Source organism: Empidonax traillii, unplaced genomic scaffold, assembly GCF_003031625.1.
Source record: "Empidonax traillii isolate 1590-97213 ecotype Southwest subspecies unplaced genomic scaffold, ASM303162v1 scaffold696:size366466, whole genome shotgun sequence".
Taxonomy (NCBI): Eukaryota; Metazoa; Chordata; class Aves; order Passeriformes; family Tyrannidae; genus Empidonax; species Empidonax traillii.
Genome location: NW_020955889.1, coordinates 215,966 through 243,574, shown reverse-complemented (window position 1 = coordinate 243,574; position 27,609 = coordinate 215,966). Strand labels below are relative to the sequence as shown.

The window sequence follows — 27,609 nt, the reverse complement described above, 5'->3', positions numbered from 1 at the left end:
ACAAGCCTGACACTGAGCCAGGAAGACTCACTGAAGGTGGATGCCAAGAGCTTTCACTTTAATTGTATTAATGACAGACTATGACACGGGGTTTAGCTGTGGCCAAGCTGTGTGTAATTCAGCTGATGGGCCCTAGATGGTGTCTAGTTTGTCTGTGCTGCTGCCCTGTGCACTTTCCTTGCATCTTCATTGTGTGCTTTGCTTTGGCAAGTGAAGAGAGCACATTGCCTGCGTGGCAACAGCACGTGGCTGTTGAGATATGAAACCAACATTGTAGCATTTTTGGACCTTTGAAAATTTGTTTGTTTTGAAGGTCCCCTCTAGTTTTGATTCTTCAGTATTTTTTTTAGGAAGGTGCAACACATTGTAACTTGATTGAAACTAATGGAGTTGCTTGAGATTAATATTAAAAGCTAAAAATGGGGTTTCTCTCTTCAGCATATCTCTGTAGTAGTTTTACAGTCTACACAAACATGTATTAGCATCTTGTTTTCATCATCATCCTTTTCCTTTTGTTTTCTGTTTTTCTCTATTTCTTTGGTTCTCTCTTTGTCCATGGTGTCCCACCATGAGGAGTAGATTATAATACTGGTTTTCTAATCCTGACAGCTGAGAGCTACAGTGGCAGCAACTTGAAATTAACTTAGAGACTCAGGATCCTAATCATTGTGTTTTGTGCTGCTTCAGCTGTCTGCACTTTCAGCCAGCTAAACTAAGCCTGCATTACTTGCAGATGTGTAAGTGTGATAGAGCAGAGGGATGGGTCAATTCAGGATTCATTCAAAGTTGAGAACCCAGCTGGGATTTGAAAAAGTACGAAAGCCTTTCTTCCACATAAAGTGTGGAATATACTGGAGAAGATGGGATCTAACTCTTGAAATTTAAAGGATATGTACAAAATTTCAAAGAAATTTAAACAAGAGAAATACATGGAAGTTCCTACTGAGATTTCAAACAAGATGTATAACTAGGTTTGGTGTAGTATTTTCACTGAACTAGACTCTTGGACAACTTATCTTATAAACAAAACCAAAACAACTAAATATCCCCAACTAGCAATTAAATGCTGTAATTTTCAACAAAATAATGCAAAATTGACACTGATTAGTATATTAGTGAATGTACAGTCACCAGATGTAATATATTTTGTTTTCCACTTCAGTATTCTTGCAGCGTTATACTAACAAAAGACAGTAGATATATTTTTTGAAAAAAAAAATCTAACTATAAACCAAGGTTAAAATAGACTGTTTAATTAAAATGACCTACAAGCTCATTTAAATAATATTTGTATCATTTAAAAAAAAAATTGATCTGCTTTGCTTAGGGCATGGTACAAAAGGGCAGAACCTGGAGAGAGAGAACTATGCAGGCGAGATGCCGGGGGCAAAGTCTGCTGTACATTTCGTTAGTCAAATGCTTAAAGTTGTTTATTTCTCTAGGTACCTTTTAGCTTTCATCCCCCTCAGCAATGATGAGTCTGTTCTCAAACTCTATTTTCTTTGTGATCCTTCTAATGGGATACTTTCTGATACTGGTTTTCTTTTGGAGGAGAAAAAAAAAGGCTCCCTCATTTACTTCTTTGTATCTTAAAGATGAATGTAGACTAAAATAGGATTGCACTCTCAATAGTCCGTTTATGGCTTGAGAACATCTTCTGGATCACTATAACATGAATAGACTAATATGATACACTTTAAATTCTAGGTAATTAGCATCTGTATTTCATAATTCTGATTCTTTATGGAGTGTATGGAATTTTCAGGTCATATGCTGAAATATAATATCTGAATTGCAGCTATAATTTGTACTAGTTTCCAAAATGTGTTATTTTGGGGAATTATTAAAAAAAAACAGGAAAAAAAGCAAAGGGACTCTTTTTTTTTTTTTTTTTTTTTTTTTTTTTTTTATATATATATATATATCTCAGTATTCCTTCCCTTTAAGAGTCTCCCAATTCCAAGGTGAATGACTGATCCACCCCAGTGAATTGCAGCTGGACCTCCTAGTGGACCTATCAAGTACCATGCAGAAGATAGGGATTACTGTTGCATTGCAGAGGTTTCATGCTGTTGCATAATAGAATCATAGAATCAGATGGGTTGGAAAGGATCTCTGAGATCATCAAGTCAAACCCTTGATCCACTACCACCACAGTTACCAGACTGTGGCACTAAGTGCCACATCCAGTCTTTTCTTAAATACATACAGGAATAGAGAATCCACCACCTCCCTGTCCAGCCCATTCCAATGTCTGATTACCCTCTCTGTAAAGAATGTCTTCCTAATATCTGATCTAAATCTTCCCTGGCAGAGCTTGAGACAGTGCCCTCTTGTCTTACTGATAGTTACCTGGGAGAAGGGAGCAACCCCTTCCAGATTACATGAATAGATTACATGAAATGTTGAGATTCTTTTCTTGTTAATTTACTTACTAGTTTCTTTTTAATTCATGGAACTTCATCCAGTTCCTATGATGTATTTGATGGAATCTTCTTTCACTGAAGTCTTACAGCATAATTGAGTGCTTTATATATATATATATATATATCTCAATCTGTAAGGTTTGTTACATGTTGTGTTTTTTTTTCCTTTTTGTTTCAAGGTTTTTTAGTATTTCTTTGGCATTTTCTTGTTGGCAGGTTTTTGTTACATGAGGGAATGTGGTGTTATAACTATACTTTTTGAGTGGAGAGTCTAGTTAAACAAGAGCACTCTGCAGAATTTCATAATAGTGCATGATTTGGCTGATCCACTGTAGGCTTCATTCTAGCTCTAGATTTCTCTCTAACCACAATTGTTTTTACATTCCTTTCTCAAATACTTTGTACCCTGCATTAGGAGAGCATAGTGAAGCCTTCACACTGTTCATAGACAACCATTCCATCTTTGTTCTACATGCACTTGATTCAATAAGGGTCACAGTCTTCAGTTAGAGTGGACTGTAAATATTTTGAAGAACTTGATCTGGGCTGGGGATGCTCAGGATGGCCTCAATGAGGATAACCAGAGATGGCTGGCAAAAAAGTGATGTCGCACCCATGCATCACCAGTTGCGTTAAATTACAGTGATCTACCTAGATGGAGGAAATGTAATACTTTAGTCAAATTTTGAAATGGAAGGAAGGGGCAGAATTTCCAAGTTATCATATACACTTTTCCTGTGATTAGTGTGTTCATAAGTTTATCTTTTTAACTGTTTTTTTTTTTTAATTTGATACCAGTTTACTGATTGTTGTTTCAAAATAGAAATGAAACATTATCATTTACATAGGGAAAATATGGTCATTTTCCTAGCAGAAATACCAAGACTTTCAAGGAAAAAATCTTCACATACTGAACTTGATTATGTTCACTTAAGGAGATAGAATTTTCTCCAACTAGTTATGATTGAAAAATTGATTTAATAGTCTTTTTCTCCCTCTGGAAAAGACTTGTTAAGGGTGAATGATATAAAGTTTCTGAAAATAGGGCAACTGTTATTAGAATAAATGACAAAAAATGTAGTGAAAGTCATTTATCATCTGAATAACGTATTTTTGCTTGGAGGCTTACTTATATTTAGTCTCTGTGTTATAAATATCACAGTTGTAATAATTTTTTGGACAAAGAATCACATCAGTAATAGTTCTGATACACTAGTAACGGCTTTAGGCATATTTGCCAGCACACCAGTATAAAATTTAGAAGATAAAAATGAAGATGGAGATTTCTCTAATGTTACCTCAGTAATTTTGATGCTCGTTGGGTTTTATTGCCATCTGAAAATCTCTTGAATATGTAACTTTATCCCTTTGTTTTTAAATGTTATGTTCTTTCAAAAATACTTCGAAATTTAATTTTCTTCCTCAAGTTGTAAAGCCTTATATAAATCCTTGCAGCAATTCTTTACAATTTTCATTTTCTTGTCTTGCTGACAAGATTAGGTTGGTTTTCTAAGTTATGTCACCCATCAAGAAGATTTTTCTCTCCTTATGTGCTAATCTCCTGCTAAGGAACGAACAAAGAACTGTCTGCTTGATTATTTGATTAAGTCTCTGTACCTGATTCCTTAAGGCCAGAAATGTTCTTACCCTTTACAATTAAAAGCTAATTCAGCTGTGAGCCATTATCTGAGAAACGGAGAAGATTAGTAAGGATATTTACGTGGTGACAGTGCAAAGAATTTCTTTATTGTTTCTAGCAATTGTACTGGGAAAGAGTCAGCTCTTACTTTGTATTTTTTTCAGTCTAGCACTTCTGGGTGTCTGGAAAGTTGGGGTTTTAATTTCATTTAAATTGTTGAGTTCTACAGGCTTTAATAATCCTGTTGTTTGAAAGATATTGCTGAAATTGAACTTGAATTTTACAGTGGAAAACTTATTCATGTTCTTTTGAGTTATGTGTGCCTAAAGCATCTTAAATCATTCTCCTCAACCCTCAGTTTAAATGGTACCTTATTGCCTTCTTAAACCATTTAAACTTTATGTTCTTCACCTCTTCTTTTTTAAATTAACAAATTTGTTGACCACCTTATTGTATGGATTTCATAAAGCTTTTGGTAGCATTTGAATACACCTCTCTTTACCTGGTTAGGCTCTTCAAGTCACACTCAAAAGATGCATTTTAAGAAATTAAATCCCGGTGTACAACCTAAATGATTCAGTTTTGCAAAATGCTCTTAGAACACTTAGAAAACAGCTGTCAAAGCACAGGTATTGGTATAATATGAACAGAAATGGAAGTGGGAATGATTTGTCCTTTCTCTGAAAGATTATTTGCTACATTTTTAATTTTTTAAGACATTGTGATGCTTATTGTCTAAGTGTCTGAGCTCCTAACACCCTAGTAAGGGTGACATTATGTCTCTCAAAAGCAGGACCAGCATTCTTCTTTCATCTATTTAACTTATTCCAGAAAGAACGCTATGTGACATGATGATGAGAGACTTCCTGGATTTCCTGGGTACTTGTTGTTTAGGGTGATTTTGAAAATTAAAACAAAAATCTTTTGCAATTATTTTGCACTGCTGAGCAGTCAAATTGTGTTTTAGTTTATATGTCATGGAAAATGCACCAGGGAAGTACATCCCATGGAATTAGCTCAAACTGTGCTTTTTGTAAATTTACAGGGCTTCATTAAATCAACGCACTTGTTTAGAAATAATTATATGCGTAATTGGACACACTTATAATAAATCCTTTGCACATAACTATGTGAAGCACAGAGAAAAAGGACTGGAAACAGTGCATGTGCCAAGGGAAATACTCAGCTAGTAGAGATACATGAACTCTTGCTAGAGCAGTTAATTGCATTTGATGCCATTCATATGTTGGAAGAAATGTTACAACTTTCTCCTGACAAAAGCTCTGCGGTTCCAACGCTGTGAATTCTTCTGGAGGACAAACTATATATATATAAAACCCCTGTTTCTTTAGACACCTCAGTTAATTTTTAGGGTAAGAAGCTTTACACAACGGTTGTGGTTCTTGTGAATTTGGGTGTAACTTGTGTTAATATGGTCTGCCCTGCATACTTAGTGTATTATCCCCTCTAAGTAGGTATTTGTTAGTGCTGCGCAGTAGCATTGTTTGTTTCTGAAGGAACTTTACTTGAGACCAAATTTTCTCACAGGGGTCGTGAGTAGGTAGAGGTGAAAGACCTTGCAACTGAGTGCTCAGGAGTTGTTAATGAGCTTAGAGTTAAGCGGTGAGGGATAATGATGTTTGTGAACCTTGTGGCTCACTGTGAATTTGAGCTGGTTCCAGCAGTTCCCTTAAGGCTTGTCCTGAAGCACGGCTGCCATCTTGATGTGGAAAAAATTTCTGCACTGTGGCAAAATTTGAAAATTTAGTTCACATATTTTTGACCATGTTTGGATAAAATAAATCTAGAAATGGAGGCAGCTTTGCCACAAGAGCATGGCACTGTGCCTCTGCTGGCTACATCTGTCCAGGACACACATGCTGCTTCTGAGCTGGCAGCTGATGCCATGTTGTGCCATTTGCACCAGCTCACCTGAAATCACCCAGGTGTCTGACATTAGACAGGACTAAAGCTTCTAAGTTTCGTGGGCATTTATGAAGGGTTTGGCCTTATTTTCATTAGTTCTCATTTTCAAGGAGGAGACTCCTGAACTTGGTGCTCAGTAGGAGGGTCTGGGTTAGGTGCCTCAATAAGACGGCTGGTTGTTGACCTGCTACCACAGCTCCCTGATTTCCTCTCTGGGGAAATGAAGCCCAGTGTGTCAGTGGTTCAGTGGTTGATGTAATTATGCTGGACATGAGACACAGGTTCAACTCCTTTTGCTTTTTAAAAAGAATAAACCCCTGTTTCTGTTGTCCCTGAAGAGTGGTGTAACTGTGAAGCAACTCTCGCCTGCCTTCCCAACAGGACCGTTTTTGAGAGATGTGGGAAGAAAGTAACTGTATTCTTGCAGGTGGAGAGGATGAACAGACCTATATCTGCCATGTTATAGTGGAACAAACAAGGGTATATGGTGTTACACTATTGCTAGAAAACAAAGCAGTGGCCATCTCTGTGTTTCAGGTGGTGTTGGATGTGTTTTTCAGACAACAGCAGGGAAAGTTGAGTGGACAGACATGAGGTGAGAGCAGCACCCGAGCTCAAACCTTGACTGGCGTTAGGTGCTGGTGAGCCATTGAGTTCCTTGGCTCTGTGGAGACTGAGGTGTCTCACAGCAGAGTTTTAACCCTCAGTGAAACTTAAATATTAATAAAAAAACCCAAATAGAGTAGCTTCCAGGCCAGGTAGCTGCTAATCTTTCTGGAGGGTTTGCTTTTGTTTGTAAGTTTGTGTATGGTGTGTTCTTTGTTTAAGCTTAAGACTTGCTTTGAATTTATCTAAATTCTATCCAAATTTCATTGTGACTATGAAGTTCCTTTTCTTAATCTGTCTTGCTTAGTCTTTTATATTAGGATTCACTTTTTAATGACTGAGTAATGATATCCAAAATGTATGCTACTAAGCTTAAGAAATTAAGTATTTTGCTTTTATCCTGAGTAGTTTGTGATTGTCATCTGTTCTCTTTGTTACTGTCATTATTCCAGTTGTCCTCTGAAGACAGTAAAGTCCTTTGTTTTACTGAGAGTGCTAACTGGATTTTTTTTTTCCTTTCTAATAGCATACATCAGAATGCATCCTAGTTTTGGTTGAGCCTTTTCAAATCAGGTGGAAAGTGAGGAGATAAGATATGGAATGAGAAAAAAACTGTTCTAACATAAGGCCGGAGTATGTTTTAATTGCATGTAGAGCAGTACATGCAATTTATTTCCAGTGCCAGACATATGCACATGTATTTCCCACCAACATTTGCCTGGTGTGAGTAGGAGTTTAATTAATAAATTCTTCCTTTATTTTTTTCCTAATTAAATTATTTGATATGGGAGCCTTAGTCTGAATTGCCATAAAGTAAATGGAAATGTAAAAAACCCAGGAAAAATGTTTACATAGTATAGGGAGAACAGATAACTTGTGCAAATAAAATCAGATTTTTTGCCATTTTATTGACATCAACAATTAAATATTGCTTTCTAGCATCTGAATATATAAAATTTCCAGTGACAGCATGTTGTTTAAGGGTTTTGAAATGATACTTTCTTTGTTAGAGTGCAGGTTCCTATGGTATGTATTTCCTCTGTCACCTGAGGCTATTTTTCCAACACGTAACACATGTGATTTTTTTTTTCTGCTTTCTGAATAATCAGCTTTTTCTTTTGCTCATTAAACATAAAATTACAGCCAAAGTATTAACGCAATACAATGCACACTGTATTAACAGTGACCAGTCTCTTCCAAATACTAAGTTCTTTTGTGTCTATTACCCAATTAACATACTTTAATTAGTTCACTACATTTAATGAATGTTATGTAAAATGACATTTTCTACCTTCAGGATAACCATGACATTCAATCTAACATGTCAAATTGGACTGTATGAATAATTAATACAGTCTGTATTTATTATTTTAGTATATGGACTAGCTTGACAGACTGGGTAGAGGGATGGTGCTGAATAGGAGGGGTCAGGAGCAATCTGCTGAGAAAGGAGCTGGAGGAGCCCCTTTATGAGGGCTCTGCCTGGGGATAAAAAAAAGGATGAACCTGAACAGAAATCAGGACTTTGCTGATGCCAGGCATCCCTGAGCTTGTCCAGGGTTCTGTAAAAGAACAAAACAAAAGAAATCTTTGGCTCTGACTTCTGCTTTTTGTGCCTTTCACCTCCTCTCATTGCTTTGCTGGTAGCACCGGTTTGAATCAGAAGGGCTTAATATTACTGCTACTGCTAATGTTGATGATGATAATTAGTATAAAGTGCAGTACATGTATTTCTTAAGAAAACCTTACCCTTGAGCTATTAAAATGTAAGATAACTGTTAAATACTATTTTTTAAGCTGCTTGAAAACTTAATTTACAAATAACCTGCTATTTTAACACTTGTGATAGCTGCCCTAACTTCAGTATGTCTTGGGTTATGAGAAATTAAATTGTGTACCAGAAAAATTTTGAAACTCTGAAGAGTTTGAGCTGAGTGCAAATAAGTCTTTCTCTTGTAATGTCAGAGTGTTTTCTGTGGCCGGTGTGGCCTGTTGTGCTTTGGTAGCATCTGAGAATTTTTAGCTTCTTGAACATCTGAGGGGCTGGTGGTCAACCTTTGGCATTGCCATGTGCACCATCTGGGAGTGCCCACTGCTCCAAACTATCCTGTATCATTAAGACACATGAAGATAAGGTTGAAATTGCCAAAAGCTTCCTTTTAGCAGACCCAAAGTATTTGCTTACCTCACTAGAACAGAAATGATAGAAAGTATAAGTTCCCATTTGGGTATATTGCCATCTAGCTATAAACCCCACTGGCTGTAAGGCTTTGCACAAGGTCATACTGATGACCTGGAAAATAGGCTTAGACTTAGGAATGTCATGTTGGTAGAGGGGCTTGAGAGCATGAGGGAGGGAGAGCAATGCATTTTTCTTGAAATGGATTATGAAGGTGCTGGGAATTAGAGATTCAGATTTTTATTTACAGTGTGTTTTTCAGCACTGTGTTCTTGAGAGAAGTAATAAAGTGAGCATATGGAGCATCTATTTGGATAGAGAATTAATTTCTTTGAGTTAGAGTAATTCTATTTTACCTGATAGCGGGAGGCATTTTTTTTTTTTCCAAGGTGAAAAAGAGGCAACAGGCCCAGACACAATACTATCTTAAATTCAAGCTCTGACTTGGTTTCCCTACTCACCTTTCTCTCTTCCTTGGCAAGTGAGCAAGTGGTTTCTGAAGTTAGAATAGACTGTCTATAAGCCTATGGTCTGTTGACTGCTGGAGGCTAGGTGAGGTAAGAAAGTAATTTAAAAGAAATGAAAAATTTATGAGAATTTTCTTTTTATGATATGGTCTGAACTTCTTTTCTTGGCTTATAACACTCAGTACTACCTTTTACATTAGTATAAATTATTTCTATTGCATTTATTTTAAGTACTTCTCTTACTATCAAGTGAATTTCATAACCTTTTGTTGCTAATTAATTTCTTGAATGAGTTATTTATTGGAATTCATATTACAGCTGTGATATTTAAAATGATTTATGGTGAACTGGCTTTTGTATGAGTTGTATGAATAACAACTTTAATAGTGGGAAGATTATTTATAAATAAAAAGTATTTATGAAATAATAGATATAAGTCTGGTCACCTTGCTACCAAGTGGGTAGCTGACTGCTGTATCTTTGTTTTCAAAGTAAGTTTATTTTTTTTTAGGATGGGCAGAAGGCTGCATTTGAGATTTACATTGTCTCTGTCCAGCAATTGGAAAATACTGTAGATAGCTGAGATACTCAAAACTTTTACTAGTAATGTGTGTCTGGTGCCACATTTGAATGATTCTTTTCATGTTTCTCCCTTTGCATACTATTCTCCTTTGAGTCTGCATACAATACAACATGTTAAAATGTAGAACTCTTCCTTAAAGACAAAAATTGAGTTGGTGACTTAATGAAGAATCATTATGTATAATGGTAGTACTATAAAAAATAAGTACTGTGTACAAATTTGAGAATAATCAGACTAGTGAAATAACACAGGTGTTCTCAGATTATATCTGAAGTGGAATTTGTGGTGTAATACATTTTGAAAGGCAGTCGAACTTACCGAAAAACAGATTTTGCAGGAACTAATAAAAATATTATAAAATTATTTCTTACATGGACTTAATGAAGTTAGAATTTCAGTTATTTAAAACTAGCTCAAATCTTCATGTTTTTTTTTCTTCTACTTCACTTCTGAAAACTCTAATTTTTAGTAATTTATCTGAAAATTCTTCACATTAATGAATGTATTTTTTAACATTTCACTACCTTTTGTTTTTACATAATAAAAGTAGAAGTGAATCCCAGACTTGGAGATCATCTCTTAGAAGTCAAATATCAAGCTTGATAATTACAATATTCAGTGCTACTGTGACTAATATCTTCACAGTGTTCTCTTATTACAAAATTGCAAACAGCCAGCAGTTACAATTTGCATTAGTTTGCTAAAAGTTTTTCCATAGTAAATGGCATATATTATTTTTGCCCCAAAGACTTTTCACCTTAAGCCAAGCCAAGCACGAGAATAACTTAAAAAGTTATTAGGTTGGTGGTGTTAACAGAATATGCTGAGTTGGAAGGATGTGATCTCATATTCATATGAGGTATTAAGTTACCTGATATTTGAGACTTCAGTGTATGACATGGTACAGCTAAAGAAGACATGAATTGTGACACTAAGTAGATTTTTTTTTTAGGGCATTGATAATAAAAGGTTACTTTGTGCAGGAGATTTACAGCAATTTATCTGAGCATTGATAATAAAAGGTTACTTTGTGCAGGAGATTTACAGCAATTTATCTGAGTTTTGAAATGGCCAGATAGCAAAGGTAACACCTTGTCTCATATAAGACTGTTATACTGGTGACATAGTTCAAATTCAGTTTTTAACCATGTACTTTCAGGAATGTTATGGTACTAAATCATAATATTTTCTTCTAACAAAGTAGCATAACATTTTTGTATCAAATTTGGAAACGTTTTTCTGAATAGTGAGAGCATTCAGTTATTAATGAATTTCTCTGAGAGATTGATGTAATTTCTTTTTATCAATACAACTTCATTGTTTCCACAGACCTTCATTTAGTTCTTAAGTCTGATCTGAGAACCCAGTAATCAGGTTTTAGTTCAAGAATGTATGGTGATGTCTTTCAAAACATTGGAGGTAGCAGAGGCTGAAGCCTTATACCCTTTGAGGAGTATCATGAGACTGCTGGACAACTGTTTTGTGATGAGAATGCCCTTGCTTTATAGTTACCATTTTCTCTGAAATTTGTGTGGAAATAGCTAAGAGGAATTTTTAAAAATGGTTTTGAGCAGAGAAGATTATGAGGGAATGTAATGACTGCTTGCTTGCAGAGTCAGATTGACATATTTTCTTTTTTCTTACCTAGCCTTGGATTTGCTTCCAGACCCATCTTGTTTTTTTTCTCACCAACTTCGAAAACAGTAAGTCTTTAAGAGAGCAGGAAGGCCTGAAAAAGGCCTGTGCTGGTGGAGGATGTGTGGTGGTTCTGCTGATGGTCACTGGAGGGAGATGAGAGCAGGGAAGAAATTGTCTAATTCGGGAATCTGGTGTCTGCCATTGTTACTCTCTGGGGAGGTGTTCCCAGCACTGTTTTTCTCACTGTTGGAAGGAGAGGAAAAAGGTAAAATGGGCTGCTGCTGACTCTTAGTAAAAATGGAGAGGTTTATTAGCCTGCATATATTTAGTCATGATAGTTCTGATCATTTGGGTTTTAGACTGTCAGACAAAAGTTCTATTTTGTGTGTAATGCACAAAAAAGTCTGTTAGGCAATCCAAGTTCAGGCAATAGTTTAGGATGACAAATGATACACTTTCCTCACACCTATATGTGTGGTGTATGTAAGTTCACCTAAGAGCAAATGCCTATGAAGAATCATGGAAATAAAGATCTCTGCACTTTAGTGGGGAAAAAACCCCAACCCCCCAACTTAACAGTTACACAACACAGCAGTTAATATTTTTGTTTAAGGGTAAAGAGTCTTTACAATGGGGCTATTCCAGAAGACCTGCTATCATACTCCACATATTATAATTTCACTCTGGTGTTTGCAATGTTTGCTTTACTTAAAGAGGGAAACAGTGTTTAATAAAAGTAGTATTCACAAGAGTGAATGTTTTTGTTTTGTTTTAACTTTGCTTGTCATTATAGGACAAGCATGTATAAAACCAACAACTTCCAAACCGGGAAAGTCCCCATGACTGGAACGTGTCTAAGTATTAAATTTTCTTCATGTCAGTGTTCTTTTATCTTTTATTGTCCTTTACACCTTTGCTCTTTCACCAGTGTCTTCTACCGAAGTAGGTAGCTAAAAGGCAGTTTAAATAGAAAAGCAGGCGGTGTCTGACTTTTGAAGCTCCTGCGGGAGACTCTGTATGTTCCAATGAGCATTTTGTCCCAGTTTTCTGTCTTTGAAGGAATCATTGGCTATTTCTTTCTTGAGATCTTAGCATTTTTATCTATGTCCTTGCATTATTGAGTGCAAAATTCTGTTTTAAATATTTAAAAAAATATGCGGGCAATTAAATTTTCAAAGCATTTTGGATTATCCTAGGAAATTATACCTTTTCCTCCACTTTCATCCATATATCTCTGATTTTATAATTTCATCCAGAACATACCAATATCAGCTTTGCGGCCTGCTTTTAGTTTGGGGGGGCTTTTCTTTCTTCTACCTTTATTCTTCCCGCATAAGTCAGAGGAGGGCTGCCCCCAAGCCAGGGCTTGTTTAGCCTATGGATGCCTGACCTTGCACAGTCATAAATAAGAAGTTTAGCTAATAGTGAAGTGTGTGCTGCTTGGAAAACTTTTCTGTGTCCACTGACAGAAAAAAAGTTGACAAGATAGAGCTGGTGCAGTTAATCTTAGCCTGTTTGCTTTCCATGTGCACTGTTTTGTTAACTTTGAAAGAAAGCAAATATTTGTTTTAGAGCTCACGTTTTGGAATTGATTTTGGAATAAGCTACTCAGTAATTATTATTTATTTTTGCAGCTGTAGAGGTGATAAAATTAGGTAATAATCTGTCTGATATATTACATATTGATGTGATAAATTACATTTATAAAGCAATTCTTACTGTCTTGTGTTCTTCCTGTCATATGGGTTTTGTCAAGACTAACCTAATCCTGAATTGTGCTCTAGTAACAGCTCTTTTCTTCCATTGCCTCTTTTCAAAGCAGTGACTTTGCCTCCCAGCCTTTGCAATTCTCATCCCACATTACTGTCTTCTAAGACTCTAAAGGGTATTTTGCACAGGAGCAGTTTTATGTTTGTGCTCTAATATTTTAAGCTTACAAACTCTCTTGTTTTACATGGCTGAAATAAACAGTTAAAACAGCCTGGAAAACTTTGGGGCAACTGATGTGTCCAGCAGTTTTCTTTTTGGATGAGCTTTGACTGACAAATATTGTCTAAAATTGATCTTTATTTATTCTCATTCTTGTTTAGAGTCAGCATATTTTCTAGCAGATGAGTGTGTGTTGGTAGATAGATTTTTAAAATATCTGTATTTTATTGATAAAAGTAAAACTTTCAAAGGACCATGATGTACAAATGATGTAAAAATAATCTGGTATCTGGGGTTTTGCGAAGGTATTGAGACAGTTTGATTGCCTAGAAATATAGGTGAACTAATGAGGAGTTCATAGCTGAATTTGTATTCAAAGTGTGCCAGTATTTTTATATACAGTGAGGAAACTTGCCTGAACCTGCCTTGTGCCTTTTTTCCCTGTTTGAACTGAATCAGAGTTTTTTCTGATTTAGAGCTAGTTCTGAATATGTTGTAATTGGACAAAACCTTTTTTAGGTTCTTCCTTTAAGAAAAATGTCTGGGTTCTCTGCTCACAATGGGTGTATGGGTGTCGAAGCTCAGCAGTGTGTCAGGGTAATTCTCCAGAGCTCTACACAGATCAAAAAGATTATTGAAAAATGCACAGGCACTTTTTTATGCTAAGGCTGAAATAGAAGGGGCTAAATCCCCACTGGATAGAAGTTATATAATTTGGTGATGCTATGCTGATTTATGCCTCTTGAGAGTTTGCCTGCAGCAGAAGCTGGAGGTGATGAGAAGAGATTGGATGAGAGAAAGACCATCCAGGAAAAATTCATCAAATTTGTCATTCTTGAAAGGACCATCATACCATATGGTAAGGCATATCATTTACCTCAGGCTCAGAGGAAAATGATTTCTGCTAGGAGAATATTAATTTTATTTCTTAGAGGATCAGCTGACAGGGTAGGCTTTCTCCTGGCTGGTCTTCCCCTTCTGTTTTCTCTGAAGGGAAGGATGGAAGCTTGGAAATGTCTTATCTGTAGCAGACAAGCAAGTTGGCGTTTTGCCATCATTTTCTGCTAGCAGAGAGGATAATGGTAATTATATGTCAAAATTTAACATTTCTCTTCTTTGAAAGAACTTTTTTAATGCAAAATATTTAGAATAAAGTCAGATCTATTCTGAGGCATATAAGAAGCTAGGATTAGTGAGCTGACAAATTTTTCTTAAGAAAAAGGGGTTTTTCTTCCTCTTCAGGGACAAGGGGGAGATTAAAAAAGGATCAAAGAAAGGAAGGTATGAACTGTGCAATGTATAACTAGGCTGCAGCTTCAGTATTGTGTAATACTGGGGAGACACCCAGAGCAACATCACCTGTCCTGATGCTCCATCTGTGGAAAGGCTTTTAGAATTTTCTTTCCTAATGGGTTCCAGCCTTTTTGATTAAATTATTTCTTTGTTATCAGGAAAATAAATTTCTGTTGTGCTATACAACACTGAGTTCAAATTCCACCATCACCTTTTTGAAGAAGGGAAAGTGTTTTCTTGTAATCAATTCTAGCATCCCCAGTGGTTGAAAGTTAAGCCTTTAGTCAGCCATGTCCTTAGTCAGTTGATAAAAGTAGAAGGGTTTTCCCAGGCCACCCACAAGTTACTGCACTGTTGAGATGCTTAAAAAGGGTGGAAAGCTTTGCTTTCTTTTAAGTCAGAAAAGGAAGACTTGGTTATTTTAAATAGAATCCATTCACTTTATAGATGCATATTTAAAATTTACCAGTTCAATGTGATTTTACAAAAACTTTTCTGGAATCCATGATTTATGTAAATATAATTTTGCTAAGAAAGTAAATTCATGATTGCAAGCTTTGAGGAGCTTTTGTACTCTTTATTTTCTGTATTTTTCCAAGAACAAGTGTAAGCAACCATCTGTTATATACATTGTAAGTAGAGGATTGCTCCTCAGCAGTCTAAAAGAAAGGAGATGTCAACCTTCACTTACATTATATTCTGGGAAATGGGATGCCAGACATTTCAAAATAGTTTTTGAAGGTAAAATACTGCAGAGAAATCTTGTTTTCAAACTGTTTATTATAATTTTATTCTAATTTGTCAGTAATATTTAGTGTAGTGATCTGGATCATCAGATCAGATCTCAGGGTCTGGCCTGAGATAAAAACTTGAATTTTAAAGTTAGGATATAGCAACACTACCAATGGAGTGTTTGGAAGAGGGGGTTTTGATACAACTGCATTATCTGCTAGGCAGAATTGAAACTGAACAGTTAATTTGCAAATTTTGACTATGCATGTCTTTCAGGTTTGCCTCTGCTTACTTCCTGTTTTGTTTTATAAATGTTTTGAGTTTCCTTTAACCACAGTCATGGTTATCCACAGATGAACTGATTAGACTTACATAATGCCTGCTGAAATAATCCCAGGAGAACAGTATCTCGTCTGAGAGAACACAGTAGGTCCATAAAATATAACAAGTTTCAACTGAGTTAATAAATTTAAACTTCAGTTTCCTAATGACTTTCCTTTCAGCCTAAAGGCTATTTACACTTTTTAACGACAACAATAACAAAAAAACCCAAACCCAAACTGTAATATAATGGAGAATTAAACAAGAGATACATGTGTTGACTAAGGAAAGGTAATAGATANTTTTTTTTTTTTTTTTTTTTTTTTTTTTTTTTTTTTTTTTTTTTAAATTCAGGTTTCTAAACTAATTTCCAGTCATTTTTGAGCCACATGGCAGTCTGCTGATTTTCCTTAGGTCCTGTTTTTGATACCAATTTGCTATATTCTAAGATTTTGCATTTTTCTTCATTTGTCCCTGTTTTCATGTCTTGCAGAAACAGAGGAGTGCTAGATACACTTCTGGGTTTTGATTTAAATTTTCTGCTCTTGCAGGCCTTCAACCCCTGATAGTTAATCCCCCACAAATTAATGATAACTTAGTATGGATTTGTGCTTGTTCCAAATTTGTACTTTTTTCTTTTTCCTTGGCACTTCTTTCTTGACACACCTACACAGATCTCCCTTAGTCTTTTGTTTATTAAGCTTAAGAAAGGTTATGTTTTCAATTTCTTCTCAAAATTTCCCTGACCATTGTAGAATATTTCTTTTCTTCCAGTTTCAGTTCCTTTTTTAGACAATAGATGATCAGAATCAAGAATAATATAATTTTAATAGAGTTTATTATTGCATTAATGTTGATGTCTATGTACTAGGAATATATTTCCTGATAATTTTAAAATTTCATTTTGTTTCCATAGGGACATCAGGTTGGTAGCTCATAATTACTTTGTGATCATCTTTGTCCCCAGTTTCATTCACTGTAATTTTCAACTGCTGACCTCTCAATTTTCAAAAGAAACTTAATAATCTATGAGTTCACATATTTGCATTTTGCACTCTTAAATTTTACCTCAGTTTTATTTTTGTGCTCCTAGAGGTAATCCATATCTTCCTGGTAATGGTCCTCATATGTTAGCAGTGCTTTCTAATATCAGAAATTTTTGAACAAACCCAGACTGATTTTTTTGGGTATAATTAATACTACTTATGCTCTGGTCATTTATAAACAAATATATGGTAGAACTGATCTCCCAAAATGCTGCTGAGGAACAAGCATTAGTATTCTTCCGTCTCTTTTGGTACAGCACTGCATAATCTTACATTACTTTTACAGTCCATAATACCTTACACTAATCTCAAATGTTCTCTTTCCTGGTCATTAGTACTAGCAAACATGACTTTAATTTAAAAAGCTGAGTGACAGAGCTTCAGGTGTTTGCTCCATCACTGCTTGGGTCAGTTCTATTTGATATGAAGCTGATTTGTGATAGATTCAAAGTGACCATTATTTCATCTTGCATAATTCACAGGAACTCTGAATTTGCTTCTATCTTTTTTTGTTCTTCCTTTTTTTCCTGTGAAGAAAAATTAAATAAAAGCAAACTGTAGTGAGTAAAGCTTTTGTACGGCATGAAGTGATACTTGTTGATAGTCTAAAGGGAATGGGCTACCAGATTTTTCCTTTAACATCTTGGAATAAATATCTATGCTTTATAAAAATGGTACTGTACTTATACCTTCTCTCTTCAGTGAAAGTATTCCTAGCTGGGATAATATGCACAAAGAAATAATTGTGTATTTCTGAGTGCATTTACAATTTGTACTGAGATCTTAATCTAACTGAGGACAATAGTCTTCTGCCTTGTGTTTTGCTAGTTCTTGAATTCATTAAATGTCCAGCTGGAGGAGAGTTGAGGTACTCTTTGTGAGCAGAAACTCTTAAGTGATGTTTCTGACAGCTGTGGTTATAGCTTCTAGCTTTGTGTTTTCCACTCTTTGAGATCATCATGTAGCATAAGATTTGCACAGGAAGAGCCTATATGGTACTTATGAAAAATGACTTGGCAACATACATTTTTGATATCACTTCTTACCATCTTACTGGCCTTCATATCCTAGTTTGGTGGCTTTGGGGGACTTGCAAGTGATTGCCAGCAACTTAGAGATGCGAGGTTGTATTCCCTTACTTCTCTTGTAAGTAGCTACTGATGAGAATGTATTGCAAAACTGAGCATTTGCGCAGGAGTAAGTAACTTAGTATTTAACCCTGCTGTATAATTATTACTTTTTAAAATTACCTTTGGAAATAAAAATATTACCTTTGGAGATACTTGTATTCCATACTGATGTGGGGAATGCTATTTTCTACTTCATTTACCGCTACTTTGCTCTTCTTTGATTTTTGAAGGGCCTTTTGCCTCCTCGTGCATATGTATTTATATTTGTGCACATAGATTTAGTTATAGTTTCAAGGTTGAAAGTGAAATAATGAGTTCAAAAGTGGCAGCTTTCAAGAACATTCAAAATGTTTGAAAGTGGCTCCCTGACTGCCACTGTCAGCAGCAGTAAAAAGACAGTGTCAGGTTGTTGGACATCGGGATTAAATCTCTTGGAGAATATAAAAAGCAGCACCAGATCAGGCCTGATCTAGTTCTCTGTTGCACTTAAAAGCCTCCTAGACTTCACTGGCCAGCTCTGCTGCTGGACATTTGCTGGAGACCCTGTGCCAGTGTGTGGCTGACAGTTCCCTTTCCCTGTAGATGCATCATCCTTATGTTGAGGCAGCTGCACACTGTATAAAGTGAACTCAGTTAAAAACTAGTAGCAGGTAGTGTCTCCTTCTAAAGTGAAATATGTGGTATTCATGGATGAGACCAGTTTGCCTTTGCCAGTGCCATAATGTGAATGACTATAAGCTAAATTTGATTAACTCTTCAGTTATGCAAAGGGGCAGTTACTACAACTGTGTAATAATAATAATGTTAAACTAACAGAATAGGATCTGGGTGAATTAATTTAGAATAATTTCATTCTGCTTTCAGCTTCTTTGTATATTTTGAAGTAAAGAAGGGTTATCCAAATTAATTTGAATAACATTTGGAGCAAGCTGAAGTTAAATTAGGGAAGAGCTTTTTCCTCCAGGTTTTACCTATCAGTAAAATTCGATTGGTAGCAAGGTATTTCAATATGTGTTGAGGAAAAGTGTGTTTAAAGATATGGATTTCAACATTACTTTTTCACTATGAGAACACAAATAATTTTTCTGTGGGTCTGGAATTTGGAGGAATTACTAAATGATGACTTTTACTGGTTTGGTGGCACTGTTTCACCTTAGTTCTGTGAAGTGATTGTTTTGTTTGCATAAGTTTATTGCCGTAATACTAGCAACAGTAAATATAAGCAATGATTTATAATAATAATTTTCAGTTTTATGATATATATGTTTTAGTAAAAATTTCAGGTCTTTTTTTGTCTTAATAATTTAAATATTATTGAGTATAGTGTACATTTGTTAGCTTGAAAGGTCTCTCATATCAGAAAAAATCCATGCATGATTGTTTTGTTTGATATCAGACCACATTTTTGCTGTCATAATACTGGCACATTTTCAAGTCATGCTGTTTTCTGGCTACTAGCAGGGAGTAATGGAAACAATGCAGTGATCATGCAATTTATTGAAAATAAACACTAAAAATACTTAGACGAGCAATGTTTTTAATTTAATAGGGACTAGGATTCATAAGGCTGCATAAAATAGCTGTTTCAGTACTGCAGAGGTATTAAAATACCTTGCTGCCTGTGAATTGTTTATAATTTATTTCTGTTGATTTTCCTTTGAATCAGATTGTGATGCTTCTTCTGAATGGTGACAGTGCTTGCTGAGGAGTGGTCATGCAAGCAAAATTTGATAACCTCGATATGTCACTTCATCTGCCGTTTTTCTTTTGTTAATGCAAAGCTGGTTGCATAATATCTAATTTCTCCTTTAGCTGACCACAGACGGAAAGAAAATCTATAATGGCAGTGCTAGGTTTTATAAAAAACGCAAGTGAGGAGTTGAAGGATGTGGCTTGTTCTGTTTGGATGATGCAGGATTGCTTTAAGCAGTAAGCTTACTGTTTTCAGATGGCATTAGCAGCATCAGTGATATAGCTGTGTCAGCCTCCTTGACTACTGGATGTCTGTAATCGCACGGAGGAAACTATATTTAAGATCTGATATCTTGAGGGTAATGACTCCAGCACTTACTGATGGACAGAATGGCTGTTAATGCTTTCTTCACTAGCCCTGAAGATTTTAAAAGATAGATGGGTTTGTGATGTACTTTTGTAAGACAGGAAATGCAATTTTTGGGGGTCTCTGGAAATAGAAAGGTCATGCAGCTTGGAACCGGTGAGACGTTACAGTCCCTAAGTCATCAGGTATGACCTCATAGTTTATACTAATATTTCTAACACAGGGTTTGTTTTACAGTTTTAGGTCATTTGCAATCTCTTTGTCTGTGTAACTGCTTCATGTTGGATTTGCTACAGGATTTATAGGGTAGGCTGTTTACATAAGCAGAGCAATGTATATCTTGGAATTCTAATGTGTTGTTAATTCATATTTGAACAATGTAAATTTATACCATATATATTTTCAGCCTATTTTTATTCTGAATGTGTTTTCTTCTAACTGATTCATGTTAAAAGGTTATACCTTTCCTGTAAAGTAAAATGACAAGATTGTATTCCATTTTGATTTTGCTTTATCTTTACGTGGCACACAAAAGCTATTATGAATGTGTTTGTTGTATGAAATGAAGTATAAGACAAGTGTTTACCTACAGTATCAGGTTATTTAAAACAACGTATCACATTGTGTAACAGGACTGAGCTATTCTGCAGGCACAGATCTTGCTTCATTTTGCAGCAGTAGATTTTTTCTTTTTGCTTCGTTTCAAATCAGTTTTAAAAATAGCTCACTGAACATAACAGTGAAACTTTGGCAAGATAACTCTCCTCTTTTTAATTATTACACTCAGTGACGCATGCTAATACTAATGGGCTGTAAAAGAGAAGATTAATAGCTTAAAAATTTAGTATGTTGTTTAAACCTGAATTCATTTTACTGAAGCATGTCTCATCCTTTTTGTTTTTAACTGTTGCTAACTTTACTGCAAGGCTAATACTTGTGGATCTGCTAATGTATTGTGGTGATGGATAGGAAAGTCAGAGTACATAAAAGAAAACACTTATATGGGTATTTTACATAGGAAGGTAGTGGCCTAATTTCTTATATAGAACACAAAATGGATCTGGAGATACTGTTACCACTTTAGGTGTTATAAACATCAGATAATGGCCGATGTATTCCCTTGAATACATCATAGAACAATTCTATTTGAAATTGTAGGAGAATATATTTTAAAAAAAGATATTCAGCTCCATCTTAAGAAATTCTACATGTATTTGCAGAACATTTCCATGGCAACATGTTTGGCCGTGTGTTTTAAAAGCTCAGCTGAAGCCTGAAAGTAGTGTGCAATTTTTCTGTCACTTCCTTTACCCGTATGGAACAACAATTTTCACATGTAACTGGACAGCAGATTGGCAGGGGTGAGCTATATTTTCTAACCCCAAAGCATAGGATTAGAGATCAAGATCTGAAAATATTTTCATATATCCATCTAGAAATATAAACATGTAATCATGGATTTGATTTTGCATTTAGAACTATATTCCAGTTTTACCCCCATTTAATAACATTTTCCTGGAACCATATGAGTGTGGAGACCACAGAAGATTAAAATCAAGAATGTGCAGCAAATTTTTTCAGTAAAAATAGCTTTTAATTTTAATTGAAAAAATATTTGTAAAAAATGTTGTATTACTTGTACTGGCCATAATTTATGGTTTCCCAGTCTACATTATCCATCTTACATTCTTATTAATAATGGGTAAGGACTGCCCTGCTCTTAAGCTTGATTAAGTTTGGAATGATTTAACTATATCTTTCACTTGCTACAAGATCCTTTTAATCTGTTAGAATTTATTTTCAGTATTTTAATGTATTAGTCACAGTGAGTACATTCTGTTTCTTGGCATTGGAATTAAATTCCTGAAAGTATTGGTTTCATGGTATTTTGGTGCTTTGCAGGGTATTTCTGGACCTTTTAATAGGACCAACCCTCCCCCCAGCATATTTGTTTTCCTTATTCAATTTAAAATCTTGACCTAGCTGTATTTTGAAGTTGTTCCCTTTCTTCATTTAAAATAATTAGATCTCTGTGGAATTTTGTATCAGAAAGCTACAGCAGTAGGTTGTGCTTATCCTGGACTCTGTTTCCTAATTTATTTTAGTTCTGCAAACTGCATTCTGTAGATGGCTTTGAATGTATCATTGATAATAATCTCCAGTAGTGTAGTAGACATCCATTGCAGCCTGTTGATGATAGAAACTGTATCTACAGAGGAAAATGAATTGGTGAAAAATGCTTGCTTGAGGAGGTTTGTGTTTAGGTCATTCCATTTTGAAGCAACACTATTACTGACTGTTGCAAGTGATTTTGAATGTGCTTTTCATTCAAAGAACATAGACCCATTATCAACCCTTGTTCATTTGGATGGACTAGAGAGTAATACCCCAAAAGAATGTATTAAGGGAGTGAAGTTCTTTTGTAAGAAAAGAAATTGCAGCAAGATAGGCACATGAGAGCAGGGAATTGGACCGAAGTGACCCGAAAACATAAAACTACAAACTATTTTGCTTGTTTAACTCTCACCTCCCACCCCCCAAAAAAGACAGGTTTAAAAGATACTCACAGATACTTGGACATATTGCACAAGTTTGGAGCCATTGAATGCAGTGGCAGTGTGTTACTATCAACTTAACAGGAAGGCTTTTTGTGCCTTCTTTAAAACTGTATCATCCCTCTTCAAGCTGATTGCTACTGTCAGTATTTAAAGAATGCTGTCTAAGGAAGGATCTCTCTAACTAAAGAATTCTTTTTCCTTGACTGAGCATAACGAATACACATCCATGAGTATGTGTTTCCCTATCTTTAAACATTGCTACTTACAGGACTCTATGATAAAGATCTTAAAAAGAAACACTGTTTTAGGAACAGTGCTAGCAAGTTGGGCAAGAAGCCAAATACTTGTGTCATTTACCAATTCTAAACATGAATGCTCACACTCATGCACCTACACAGTTGGGTAGTGCTTTTACTTGTTACTGATTGCCATTCTGATTCTACACTACTGACCTTTTCTGGTAGGTTATAGTGCCAGGTATAGTGCCCGTTTTTAAGGAAATGGCAACACCAGGACAAATGGGAGATCGTGACCAAACAGTAGCAAATGGCAAACCAACACTGGAAGAAAAGTACTTTCAGAGTGAAAGGAATTCAAGACTTTTTGTCCTACATTAGTCTCCTTCCTAAGACATGAGCCTCTTTGGCCAAATTCTTCTTGTTTAGTACTTTAATTCATATACCAAATCAGTGGGCCTAATGACTAGAATTAGGGAAGACTTAGTATAAGCCTGTCAGAAAGGTTTAAAACATAAAGTAACAGCGTAAATATGTAACAGTTAACTGCATGGTCACAAAATGCATAATTCGAAAAATGTTCCACTCTATTTGGTGTTCCAAGAATATCACCATGCTATCATTCCGAATGAAGATTATTTAAAAGAGTTTTGCTGAGATGCAGTATGAAAATATGAACAAATCCCAAAAATAATGCCACAGTAATCTGTTAAAAAATTTAGAATAGCATCATAATTAGTCCCAATCAATTACTGTAGAGGTGGAACTACCGAAGAGGAAGTAGTAGGGAAGTTGATGGTATTAATGCAGTGAAAGAGAATTATTATGTATTACTTAAAGTGCCCTTTTTGAGAGACGAAACAGTCTCAGCTGTGGTTCATTCTCTGTCTCTTCCCCCACAGTGTCATTATCACCCCCCCAGCCTGTAATGAGCCTCATAATAATATAAATAATATGACTTGTTCATGTTGTTTCTTGTTTCCTTGCAAGACATATTTATTTTACTTTACTTAACTTTTCAATAAATATTATTAATTAAAAACCCCCATTAACACGAGTGCTGTTACTTTATTGTGGTCAGTGGTTTTGCTGTCTTTAGAATATCTTTAAATAGAAGCTGAACCATAATTCTGGTAAATTCCAATAGATTACTGCATTAGTAGAATCAATATAAACCACAGAGTAAACTACATCCTGCCATATTGTACCATACTGATTTCAGTGTGGCCCTAAGACCACTTTCTTGAATCACTTAAGCAGTGTATATACCAGCAAGAGATTACAAGATGTGACTGATGATAAGGTGGGGAAATACAGCTATTCCCTTATTATTAAGGACCAAGTTTTTTCTTACATTTAAGTGATGCTTCTCTTATTTTAATTTGTTGCCCTGTCACTGGGAACCACTAAGAAAAGTCTGGATAAGCCTTCTCTACATTGTCCCCAGTGAAGCAGTTGTATTTTAAGTCACCTCTGAGCCTTCTCTTTTCCAGGCTGGAACAGTCCCAGTGCTCTCAGCCTCTCTGTCTGTGACCTTTGTGACCCTTTATTGGGCTTACTCTGGTCACTCACGTAAGAAAGGAATCCAGAACTGGACACAGCTCTCCAGTTATGTTACAACAGGGCCGAGTAGGGGGGCAGAATCACATTATCTGGTAAGGAAATTTGGGTTGTCTATTAACTAGTCAGTCATTTATGGAAAAATTTGGACAGGAATCCTTGAAAAATGAGGACTGAATGTACAGAAAATTATACATACTAATGTTTGTTGGTAATCTTATGGAGAAGAAAAGCTTTGAAAATAGCTTTGCTTAATTCATAGCAGTTGTTTTAGTGATGAAATCTCTTGTTGTTTTGGAACGTCATATATGGAATATACATCCCCCAATACCAATTGATATAAGCGAGAATAAATCCTAAAGGGAAAGGTTAGACTAATATTTTGAGCTAAGCAAATTTTAAAGTAACTGAATAAAAGGAAATCATCTGATATGGTAGAAATAATTGAAAAAAGAGTAAACTAAATGGAACAAGAACTCTAGGGATTCAAGGTGTTTTTGGTCAACTTGTGAAAAAGTGATTTTTAAATTTCTAGTGGAAATTTAGAACATGCTTGGAACTCTCAAATGTTCTCAAGTAATGCAGTGATGATCAAGTGATAAAAAATATTCAGCTTGGTGCATTGAATTGAAAATGTAAAACAGGCATTAAGTGACATGAGGGAGTGTTGAGGTATTGTAAAAATTTGCTCATTTTTACAATAGCTTCCCTCTTTTCTCCCAGGCTGCTTAAATGAAACAAAAATATATATAGGAGCCTTCAGTGATTTAAAATGCATCTGTTTCTCTCCTGATGGCATAATGAGTTCACTGGTTTAAATTCTCTTTATTAAAGATTTTATGCAGGCACACAGAGTCATTAAAATACGTTCAAGAAATCATACCCATATGGTTTGTATCCACATTTAACGCAATTAAAAATATTCTAACAAAAGCAGTATCAGTTTTATATTCCAATCCTGTGATTAAAATTTTCCAGGAAAGGCAGTGTCACATTTGTCTGAATCCTTCAAGTGGAACAGTTGAGAAATACCTTGTCCTTGCATTAGAAAGGGGAGCTGCAATTAAGCAAGTCCATTCATGTGTGGAGTCTGTTTGGAGATAGGAATTGGCATGGTGGAGACTTGATGTCAAGCTTATAATGTGAGGGGATGAGTTAGACTCTGAGGAGGTTTCTGTTTGAGAGTTAGCCATGCAGGTCAGTTATACCAGCTCATATGTAACTACTTTAGTTAGTTTTTAAAATATATTTAAGTGTTTGTTTCCTGTTTTCCTGCTAAGGTTATCTGAAATACTTTAAACTTGCAAAAGAACAATCAGAATTCTCTTTCCCGTTTTTCCTTACCATTGTTTCTCTAACTTTTCTGGTCCTGTTTCAGGAATAATTTTGGAATTCTAGACTTAGTGCATGTATGCATGCCATAAACACTGATTGTGCACATCACAACCTGAAATTTAAGTTTGAACAGCTGTTAGTATATAAGAAAGTTGAGGTTGGTTGCTGTTACCTCAATGTTGCCTACCATATAACATTTTTAATGGAGTACATTGAATGATCAGTAGAAACATCTAGTATATATGAAAAATACAAAATTATAGTTTAATAACAGTGACAGTAATAGAGTAATTTTTTACTGTGTTGTGTGTGTTGCTGAAGATTATTCCTGGGTGTTTAGATGCCACATGACAATTATAGGCCTAGCTGTGAGTACTGATAACTGTGACTTGATCATGTCTTCAGAATATCCCTTATGGTAGTTGTGCTAATATATGGCAAAAATACCACACCTTAGATTACCAGGGCACAGGATTTAGTGGCAGTGACTAGATATTGCCAGTAAAGTTTACCTAACATATGAAATGTGAACCATATGACAATGAAAAGCTGTGTTGCTATTCTTTTCTTCCAGAAGGAAATGAAGACCTCTTTCTCTGGGAATGTGGTTGCCTTGTTGCCTTGGGCAGACTTGATCCTCTGCTAGATCTCAGTGTACTGACACCAGTCCTTCTGCACGTAGTCATGAGTGAATTTCTCATTGCTGCTAGTGAGTCTTGCAGTGACTCACTGGGATTGGTTATTGCCCAGTCTGCCTTCTGCTCTCCTCCTCCTCTTTCCTGAATGGTATTCTATTTTGTAGGGTAAAGATGTGCTGAAATTTCTCAGCCATCTAACTTCTAATGCAAACACGCATATTTGCTGTGGAAGTCAGCGAAAGATGTAATTTGTGCTGTCAAAAGTAGTTACTAGCACTGCCTTGTGTCCTGAACATCTACAGTAACAGCAACCTTGGCACAGAAGTGAGACATGTTCTGAGTCCTTTTCTTGCCTGCTTCAACAGATTAGAACTGTTATAGTGTTTCCTTTTTAGTATCATTTGCAATTGCAGAGACAAGGATTAAATATATGTTTTAAGCAACGTTTGTATCATCAGCTATAAACAAATTTTGCTGGTAATTGCTTAGACTTATTTCCCTCATGGGCCTTCTTTTATGTTCATAAAAGTGTCATTATCAATTTCTAGTTTAATTTACTTTTAATTTTCCTGTCTTTGCTTGGCCACACTGCACACACCTGTAGATCTCTAATCTAACAGAGGAATGTGAAGAATAGAACCTTTCTCTTCCAGGTGAACTGCTGAATCTCTTATGCTGTTTATTCAAGTCATAGCAAGTAAGATTCAGACTCTTTGGCTTTGGACACTTTTGGCAGCTGCTTCTGTACAGAGCTAGGCAGGAGGGATCCTATAAAGTAAATTGATTAAGGGATATGTCTAGTTTAAAATACATTAGCTAGCCTTATTCTGTTTACAGTCCTTTGCCTTCAGAAATCTATTTGAAAATAATTGTTGGTAAAATTAAATATCACACATGCTAGTGTGTGATGTTGGGCTTGGAAAAGAATAAGTAAGCTTGAAATTACAAAACAGGCTCCTTAAAAACCCCTGTAACACTCCTCTGCAAGAACCCAGGCATCTCTATTTCCAAGGATGCACTTGAGCACTCATGTTATTTACTCTCTTGTGTACTGTATCTTGAGAAGAATTAAGCAATCAATATGCTATTCTGGCAAACGATCCATAAATATGATTAAAATTCCTGGGAGAATAGGAGTCAGATTAGTCCAGTTCTACATTACAGAAGATTTATTAGTGTATGTTGGCATGAACTTTTAGTATAGTTACAGAGAGTACAAGTATAAAATACCTTGACCAGTACAGCTTATATGGACTTGGTATGCAGTATAAGCTTCAGGGGATTAAATCTTTCCTAATATAACTATGT

General features: G+C 35.6%; 1 protein-coding gene across 10 annotated transcripts in view; it reads left to right on the top strand.

Moving 5' to 3' along the window:
• Nucleotides 1-27,609, top strand: part of SLC4A10 (solute carrier family 4 member 10) — a 150,201-nt gene that overhangs the window by 12,934 nt on the left and 109,658 nt on the right. For 4 of the 10 annotated variants that reach the window (XR_003573047.1, XR_003573048.1, XM_027899936.1 and 1 more), the window contains exon 1: nt 19,793-20,159. The exons of 2 other annotated variants lie outside the window; for them this stretch is intronic. Coding sequence is in view for 5 of the 8 variants with exons in the window: in XM_027899936.1 (XP_027755737.1) it covers nt 20,079-20,159 (81 nt within the window). In the remaining 3 variants the exon portion in view is untranslated. Of the gene's footprint in view, nt 1-19,792; nt 20,160-27,609 lie in introns of those variants that run through there. 4 more of the 10 variants (XM_027899937.1, XM_027899940.1, XM_027899944.1 and 1 more) reach the window with 2 other exon arrangements.